At 35.8% G+C, this 8873-nt stretch overlaps 2 protein-coding genes across 4 annotated transcripts in view; both read right to left on the minus strand.

Moving 5' to 3' along the window:
* LOC107658597 (STAM-binding protein-like A) overlaps positions 1-2966 on the minus strand; it is a 5922-nt gene extending 2956 nt beyond the window's left edge. Inside the window, exons 1-6 of the mRNA XM_016447202.1 lie at positions 2802-2966; positions 2035-2249; positions 1161-1236; positions 977-1072; positions 514-877; positions 283-407 (exon numbers count right to left, since the gene is read on the minus strand). Coding sequence (XP_016302688.1) covers positions 283-407; positions 514-877; positions 977-1072; positions 1161-1236; positions 2035-2240 — 867 coding nt within the window. The 5' untranslated portion in view covers positions 2241-2249; positions 2802-2966. The remainder of the gene's footprint in view (positions 1-282; positions 408-513; positions 878-976; positions 1073-1160; positions 1237-2034; positions 2250-2801) is intronic.
* Positions 2967-3808: 842 nt separating this feature from the next.
* Positions 3809-8873, minus strand: LOC107658556 (RNA/RNP complex-1-interacting phosphatase-like). Of its 3 annotated transcripts, none has more exons than XM_016447145.1 (10): positions 8832-8873; positions 7138-7214; positions 6983-7058; positions 6768-6899; positions 6484-6607; positions 5692-5752; positions 5533-5579; positions 5376-5451; positions 4653-4814; positions 3809-4552 (listed from the first exon to the last, which is right to left on the minus strand). In XM_016447145.1, the coding sequence occupies exons 2-10, from the start codon at positions 7209-7211 to the stop codon at positions 4264-4266; spliced, it is 1041 nt and encodes a 346-aa protein (XP_016302631.1). In that variant the 5' UTR covers positions 7212-7214; positions 8832-8873; the 3' UTR covers positions 3809-4263. The 3 variants fall into 3 exon arrangements, with proteins under 3 accessions (XP_016302631.1, XP_016302629.1, XP_016302632.1); XM_016447143.1 differs by lacking the exon at positions 8832-8873 and adding an exon at positions 7519-7601; XM_016447146.1 differs by lacking the exons at positions 6768-6899; positions 8832-8873 and adding an exon at positions 7519-7601.

Here is an 8873-nt window from a genome sequence, read left to right on the forward strand (position 1 = left end):
AAAAAAAATATCTTAATGGCATAAAAATAGTCTTTATTTTCTTCACGCAAAATCTAAATATAATTCTTTATTTTCATAACAATAAAATCTTCGCTGATTGTTATTATAAAAAAAAAAACATATTAATGGCATAAAAATAGTCTTTATTTTCTTCTCCTTTTTTCTTTAGATTTTGGCTGAAATACATGTTTTAGTGGGATTTACCGAAATGGATAGCTCAAATAAAAATACATTTTTTTGTTAGTCTCAGTCTGCTTGTGTCTGCAAATGTTTTGCACGTACCAGCTTGCCACAGAGAATCCCACAGGTCTCCACGGCCCGTGTTGTGTTGGCATCTGCTAGCTTTAAAAACCTCTGGCACAGCTCGGCGGGCACAAAGAGCTGCCGCAAGCCGTTTACCAACGCACCTAATAAAACACATATAATCTCAACTTAATGACAGTTTATGACAATAGTAATTTTTGTATCACAAGGTCAGCAATGCATAAGGAAGAGCAAACTGAGATGCCTCACTGTGTCCTGCACTGACTGGAACACTAGGCTTCAGAGAGCGGTCAAACGCTGGGAGGGGTGAAGTTTGAGAGACATGGTTCGGGGTTCCTCCAGGGGTCGTCGGTGGTGTAAATGAGGCCTGTGGAGGTCCTTGTACATCGGGCACCAGGAGATCTCGGGGAGAGGTGGGTGACTCCGGGACGCTGAACCCCTGCATGATGCGCTGGCGCTCCTTCTCCAGCTGCTGTCTGCGGATCATCTCCTCAAAGGCACTGAACTGCTCCTGCTCACGCATACGCTGCTGCTGCTCGGCCTGTCTCTGCCTCTCGGCCTCCAGATCCCGCTGCTTGGCCACTTCTCGAGCCTGGGCCTCATCCTCCGCTCGCTGCCAGGAGTCACACACCCATCAATAAACACGTACACCATTACTTGGATTAGTTTGTAGGTATCACTTAAGAAAAATCTGCCCCTAAATGTAACCCACCTTTTCGACAAAATATTCAGCATGTTCTTTTTCGTACTGCTTGAGAAGCAGCTTTTTCAGTTCCTCAGCTTTCGGAAAAGCAACTTCCTTTAATTTCTAGCATGGAAAATAAGGGATATTCATTAGCTTGAGAAATTCTTCATGAAGCTTTTAACATCTTAACTTTCCCCAAATCACATCTTACCCTCATCGTTTCTTTCTTCTCAGGGATGTTGGCTGTTTTATATTCACGATGTCTAGGAAGTTTTTCAATGAACAAACTAAAAGGAAGTAAAACACAGGAACATTATTTATTATTTTCAAAATATTGTTTTTTTAAATAATATAATTTTTGAATAAATCTTTATTATTTATATAATATATTACAATATGTAATATTAATATATGAACTTATTTCAATTTTTATTAATAATATTTTTTATATATTTAGTTTTGATATTTAATCAATGTTTATGTCTAGTATATTAAGAAATGTAATTTTAGAAAATAATAAAATCACACAAATCATGGTTTTAAAATGTTAGGAAGTTTTAAATGTCAAGTTTTTCAATAAATGGAAGCAAAATAAGAATATTATGTAAAACTATTTTTAGAATTAAAAAATATAATTTTTTATGAATATATACGTATATTCATAACAATAAAATATCTATTTAATTTTGATGTGTATTTAATGTTTATTTCTAATATATGAAGAAATGTATTTCCAATAAATAGCAAAATCGCTCAAATCTGAGTTTTAAACTATTTACACATCCTAATTTTTTTTTAAATAGGGTTGCAAAAATTGCAAATAAGCTCAGCTTATATAACAGTTAGTTTGACCTCCTGATACTGACGATCAATATTTTATGAAGGTTAAGCACCTCTTTTCACTTATCAATACCTGAAAAAGAAAAAAATATTGACTTCAAGAGTTTCAGGACCTATTTTGTACCGTACTACTGGAAATCACCTTTTACATTAGGAGAGAGAACAGTAGAATGAATCTGATATGTGCAATCAATAACCGACCTGCCAGGCATTTGGCACTTTCAGCCTGTTCTTGCTGTACTTACGTAATGTACTTATTGTAAAGAATGAACGCATGCTCGACATTCCCCTCCTCTGCATAGATGCTGGCCATTCGGATGATTTCCATCCCTGATCGGAAGTACCGGCGCGGCGGCACATCCTCGCTGACGTCCACAGAGCTGCCCAGCTTGGTGAGAGCGCGGACCCTCTCCTCAGACGGCAGACTGGAGTCGCTGTGCTCAGACATCATGCCTCCTGCCTGCAGATCAATAACACACTTTCAACATACTGCACTGAGTTTACACTGTTTGTACGCTGACTAATAAAGCTCCTACTTTGGGTGGAGTTACTTCTATGTAAGGTAATGAAGTTTATACTATAAAAAAGGGTTTTCAAAAAGCATTTGGACACTTTAAAATGTCTGAAAATCATTGCATTAGACATCAAAATATGAAATCAAGTGTTAGTGTAAATGCTAATAAGTGGTGTTATTGTTTTATAAAAAAATAAATAAAACAAATGCCAATGGTTTGATTTTGTTTTCTAATTCATTGACTTTTATACACTGCTAAAATGTCCAAATACTTTATTTTGGGGCCTCCTCTGTATATAATTATTATATATGCATACAGTTGTATATTAATATGTATTATATGTAAATAAGCTGTCGAGACTTCACGATCCTTGACTTTAAACTTTAACTTTGATTTAACTTTAAATGAGTCTGGAGGCACCCATTATTGACAGGCCAACCAGCAACAAACAATGATAGCAAGATAAGCCTCGCATGAAGGTAAAATAACTTCCCTACCTGCTTTCACCGCACTCCTTTACGCTTTCAAAGACACTTTGATGTATTTATCTCATATATTTTCGTCATATTTAGACATTGTGAAAACAAAGCTCGGTGTGTTCACATTAACTGTAATACATAACACTTCCGGCATCGTTTGGAAAGACCCCGCCCACTTCAGTCAGCTGACGATGAAGTCATGCCACAGATTGACCAATCGCGAAGCACTTTTAAGCATTTTTTCAGAGCTTCGCGCTTCTCTCACTATGATGCTTGTATTTTCCGTCAGGATGATGAAACAAATCGAATTTATGTACCGCTACAGTAATATATTAATGCTGTTGCTTTTAATTATGTTTTTACACAGAAATACATTATTTTATATTCTTTTAAATCAACATTTAAATGAACATTTAATGGTTATTTCCAGTGTATCATTGTACTTTTTTAATGTCAATTCAGGGGCGGTTCTAGGGCGAGTAGATACCGGGGCTTAGCCCAGAGACATCCATATATTAGTTACACTGGCTAAGTGGCATTATTATTATTATATATTTTTTTAAGCCAAGTATAGGCCTAATTAAACATGCTGGGGTCTACATTTGTTTAAAAGAAAAAAAATCGCATTTTAAATCGCAAATTGCCATTTTAACCAGAAAAATTACAATTTGATTATTTTCCCCAAATCGTGTGGCCCTACATAATATTTATTTCTTGTTTATTGAATTGTTGCCCTGACAAAGAAAAGTCTGCCACAGACCATGCATGCATGCTAACCAAACTGTTCATATAATCGCTCTAAATGCATGTGTTCATGGAAGCCTGCAGATAATTCTATGATTAAATAGCTATATTTTTTGCTTCAAAGTGACAGTGCTCAGTAACAAATAACAATCAGTATTATAGCGGTAAATTATACAGTATGTTACAGATACCTGAAGCAGCTGCTGCAAGTTTTTATCATTGGCTACTTCTTAATATCTTGTCTTCTAAAATCACAAAAAAGGTTGCATAATTACAAGCGATTGAGCAGATAAACCTTTTATTAAGCTGATCTCAACCTGGGTTCTCTCGGATCACTGAGAACATCTGATCAGTAGACTTGTAGCCTAAATAACAGACCTTACATCAGCCAGAATATTTAAAATGATAAAAAAAAAGAAAGAAATACAAAATGTGTAAAATATAAGGAGATAATAAAACAACTGTAATTGCACTTGCAAAGGTGTTTAATATTTCACTTAAATTTAAAACTAAAGGCATGTTAGATTAGCAGCAGTTATAGATTATGTGTATGAATTACATTTGCTGGATAAAATGACCTAATAACAGATAACCATCACAAAACGTTGTAGTAGTATTGTTAGCTAGTAAAGTCTAATAAAACAGTCAACCTCTTTAGGAGACCAGGACTAGCAGCTGGTGTTCAGAAAAAGCACAGTCCAGCAGTTTGGGTTGAAAGTGTGTAGCCTCCTTCATTTCAGCGAGGAGTCCTATCTTTCGGACCTTTCCTGTGTCTATGTCGAAGTTTTCGGTGAGGCCCTGGAGGTCTCGTGAATCCCTCTGGAGGCGCGTGTGGATTGTGGTATGGTTCGCCGAACCTGTAGGAGGGAAGCGGAGGTGGATAATGTCCGAAGTGCAATCCTCTGACGCTCTGGTTGGGAAAACAGGGTCTCATGCCCTGCGATGGATGAGGAATCAAGGGCGGACAGAAGAACTGGCGCTCAGGTGGTTCGAACCAAGTCATGTTGTCCTTCTGGTGAAACGGTCTGAGGATAAATTGTGAGATTGAGTAAAGAAACAGCTTTATCCAGGAAGAAAGACCATTTTGATTTCATGTTGACTAATGATTTGATTATTTGAGCTTACAAAAACTGATTCTGGGGTTCCCTGTGCCATTGGTGAGGTTCTTGTCCATTAAAAGGAGGATCATGGTTATGCCATTCCCTTCGATGATGAGAAGCATCATCTCGTGGTTCGTTTGCAAGTCCCTGGGCGGGTTCTTGGTCTGGTTCCTCCATTCCCTCATTACTGCATGCAAAATTGAACAGTTAACACTGTAAAACCTGCCATATATAATAAAAGTCCCCAAAAAAAAAAACAATTCAGGTTTTTTTGGCTCATATAGTATGATATAGTGAGAACATGGAGCTATAATGAGGAGGAAAAAAACAACTCAATTTTACAAATAACATTTTGACGAAGTTGCTGATATTTATATGGTCCAAAAGATGAAATTCTGATGGTGTGTAATGTAAATCAATGAGATCTTTATAACAGTATAACAGACTACTCACATAAAATACATATAAATATCAGTTGTCACTCTATATCGCTCAATAAAATGTTTTAGTGAGATTATATTTAAATGCTTAGTTAGTTTTATGATCAAAACACTGTAGTTTTTATTGTGGGAGGCAAAACATGTCCAGTAAATATTTATATATACATATATAAATCAGATGACAGAAGGCTTGTAGTAGATTGTGTACAACAGGTTTTTCAGAAGTTTTGATCATGTTGATAATTTAGAGGCCTTAGAAATTCATGTATCAAATATGATCGAATGTGATGACATGTAGAAGAGCTCACCTTCTCGTGGGCCCTGTCCTCAGGTCATCAAGATAGTTCTGCCTCTCAATTGAATATCCCCTTGATTCATTGAATACTTGGAAGAAATCAGAGCAATCAAATAAAAATACCTAAAAGCATGCAAATACACACAGTAAGTACAAGTGAGTATACTTACAATTAATCGCTTTTTGGGGGTTCATCCCTTCAACATCTATTAGGTATCTATGACACAATATTTAACAGTGACAACTGCTGGATGCACTAGCTCATCTAAAGACAAAGTTAATGGATCACGAATATGGAAAACAAGCAAAAAGAAAGTAATTTTACTCACCGACATATTAAATAGCCGGTGCGATTCAAACCGTGCGTGCAATGAACACCAATCAGTTTATCTGTTTAAAAAAAGTCCGTATTTTTTGTTAAACAAACGTCAGCTGAACTCAACATGAAACAATGTTTGCAACCTAATTTACTTCTGTAATGACATATTTCTCAGTGAATATTAGGATATTAAACATTAGGATGGGATATTTAAAAAAAAAAAGTTTTTGCATTTTGATGAGCATTATTTCTCTTTGGAATAACATGCATTGATGAATTGTTCACTATAAAGCCAGTAAGTTTGCGGTCAAAAAGAAATTAATAATTGTATCCACCAAGGATGCATTAAATTAATCAAAAGTGACATTTATAATGTTACAAAAGATTTCTATTTCTTATAAATGCTGTTCTTTTGAATTTTCTATTCATCAAGGAATCCTGAAATCCATAAAAATATGAAGCAGCACAACTGTTTTCAACATTAATAATAATAATAAATGTTTCATGAGCAGCAAATCAGCATATTAGAATGATTTCTGAAGGATCATGTGACACTGAAGATTGGAGTAATGATGCTGAAAATTCAGCTTTGCATTACAGGAATATAAAATATATTCAAATAGAAAACCTTTATTTAAAATTGTAATATTATTTCACAATTTGACTTTTACTGAATCAAATAAATGCAGCCTTGGTAAGCTTAAAAGACTTCTTTCAGGAATATTAATCAAATCTTACCAAACGGTAGGGAATTAAGAAAGCCATTTTTGATTTCACATTGATTTAATCAACTAAAACTCACCATTGTTTTCATTGTCATGCAGAAAATGTCTGACGGCCTTCTTGAAGCTGAGAATCGTGGCATCGTTTGGCACTTCATGCCCTGCTGTGAAGATCTTCAAGTGGTACAATGTGTTTGGCAAATCCTGACACAAACACAATCACACATTCAGAGAAAATCAGTCCATCAACTTCCCTCAACCCTGACAAAAACTCAAGCTCCAACCTAGTCAAGCAAGGAGGAGATGTCTACACTTTCATGAGTAAAAAATATGATTAGCTATTTGTTTAGGCTTTAATTCCTACCTCTACTTTGTAGTAGCGAGTTGTGTAGGTCAGATCAATGATGAGACCCAGTTGTTGTCCTTCCTTCTCTAAAATACGCACAAGATCAAACGGTCCAAAGGCTTCTGATTGTGTTAAATGATATCTGAAAGACTTTTTAAAAAAAAGCACTGGAATGAAATCTAAGCTCATATGCAGGTTTCAAACAGGTGGAGGATTTGTGAATGTCTTCAAACCTGTCTTAAGGGAACTTTAAAAGCGATGAAGCGAGTTCCAGGGACCCGTTTACCCACTGCTGTATAGTCTGTCCATCTAAAGGAGACAAAACAATCCTTAAAGCTTTACTTCAGTTAATGAACCTTATAAAATAAGTAAAATGATAAAAACTAACCTGTCAGGAATGGCATTTTTCTTCTTGAAAGGCATGTCTTCACAGCAGCTCTGCTTTGGCCTTTGTAATGCCATACACTTTTGCAAAACACAGATATATTTGATTACATCCCATACATGACTGACTATTGTAAGCAGAATTCGTACAGCTTTAATGAACACCAAAACATCAACTATTTATGAATGAGTTTGATTACGTGTCAGATATGAGAGTTACATCAACCAGAATCAGACACTGGTTTCACTTTCAGTCATTACCAGAGCCAACTTCATTTAACATTCAGTCTTTATAAGCGTGTTCAAGCCTCGTATTCCGTCACGACAAATATTATAATGAAAAACAATAAAGAATGACACATTTTACTGAAAAGTAAACCAATACCTCTGTGAGATTCTCCCACTTCCACGTTACCGACACAGTCGTGTGGGCAACTCATCTGCTCGGGAACTGCGCGCTCTGCTGCCGCCCTCAGGCCGGGAGGGAAAACTGCAACCCAACCACAACTGTACTGAATTATGGGTGGCACTTCCGGTTTGGGGAACTTCTATTCAAAAAAAGACTGAAACGAATTATTTCATATCATAAGGTTGGCCCACAGATAAAGCTTATCAGTCTGTTTGACTGAATGAGCATGAACATCATGAATAAATTGACGCTTGGTATTTTAAGGTGACATGTTATAACTATAATATCTATGTCAAGAGCTCTTTTCAGTCACTGCATTCTTTTCCTCATTATTATTTTCTTTTTCCCCTTTGCATTCCGCTGTAATAGTATGGAAAACAAATTAACTAATAGTATGTTAACCAGTGTTAGGCTTGTTACTCCAAAAATGTAATTTATTACTCGTTACTAGTTCCTCCTTTCAAAATTAATATTATTACTTTACTTATTACTATCTGGCAACAGACATTTGTTACACTACTAGTTACATTACTTTTCCTTCACGCCCCACAGAAGTAATTGTGTACCTTCCCCATAAAATTCTTCTAAAATGTTACTAACAATATATTTCTGCCTCATCTTTTGACCAACATCTACATTGGATCACAGTCAGAAGTTTTTACAAATACTCAATGGTGATTGATAGTGACTTTTAAGTAAACGTGTTGCATTAATTGTCATGTGTAGCTTGAAGCTAATTGTTGCTATCTGTTACCCAAATATGATTATATTTCATGAAGTAGCCTATTTTCTCAAAAGAAATCACATAAGTTCATAAGATTTTTAATTATAGTAATATCATTTATATTGGGATCAGAGGGATGTGGGTGGGCAAGCCATGTAATGGTACAGTAAAGTAATGCCACAACTTACACATCTGTGTTCAGATGACCTTCTCTCCTGACAAAATCAGTGTAATGGCAATATTTCCATCCGCTGAATGTAAGCTTTTCCATATTCCAAGCTTTCCTGATGCACTGGTGACTACATGTGCCTGTGCAAGTCGTGAAAATTATGAAAATAAATCTAGGAATTATTGGATTGTTGGATTTCAAATCAGTAGGGGTTGAAGATATGAGAGTTACATCAACCAGAATCAGACACTGGTTTCACTTTCAGTCATTACCAGAGCCAACTTCATTTAACATTCAGTCTTTATAAGCGTGTTCAAGCCTCGTATTCCGTCACGACAAATATTATAATGAAAAACAATAAAGAATGACACATTTTACTGAAAAGTAAACCAATACCTCTGTGAGATTCTCCCACTTCCACGTTACCGACACAGTCGT

The sequence above is a fragment of the Sinocyclocheilus anshuiensis genome, unplaced genomic scaffold (assembly GCF_001515605.1).
Source record: "Sinocyclocheilus anshuiensis isolate Anshui unplaced genomic scaffold, SAMN03320099.WGS_v1.1 scaffold343, whole genome shotgun sequence".
NCBI classification, from domain to species: domain Eukaryota; kingdom Metazoa; phylum Chordata; class Actinopteri; order Cypriniformes; family Cyprinidae; genus Sinocyclocheilus; species Sinocyclocheilus anshuiensis.

Bases quoted from the DNA above. Each gene is read 5' to 3' on its own strand.
- LOC107658556 (XM_016447145.1), bottom strand. From the start codon at position 7,211: ATGGCATTACAAAGGCCAAAGCAGAGCTGCTGTGAAGACATGCCTTTC. The intron at 5,753-6,483 runs GTGAGTTTTAGT...TTTTTTAAACAG, and splicing joins GCATGACAATGAAAACAATG to ATAAACTGATTGGTGTTCAT. The intron at 5,452-5,532 runs GTAAGTATACTC...ATTTCTTCCAAG, and splicing joins CCCCCAAAAAGCGATTAATT to TATTCAATGAATCAAGGGGA.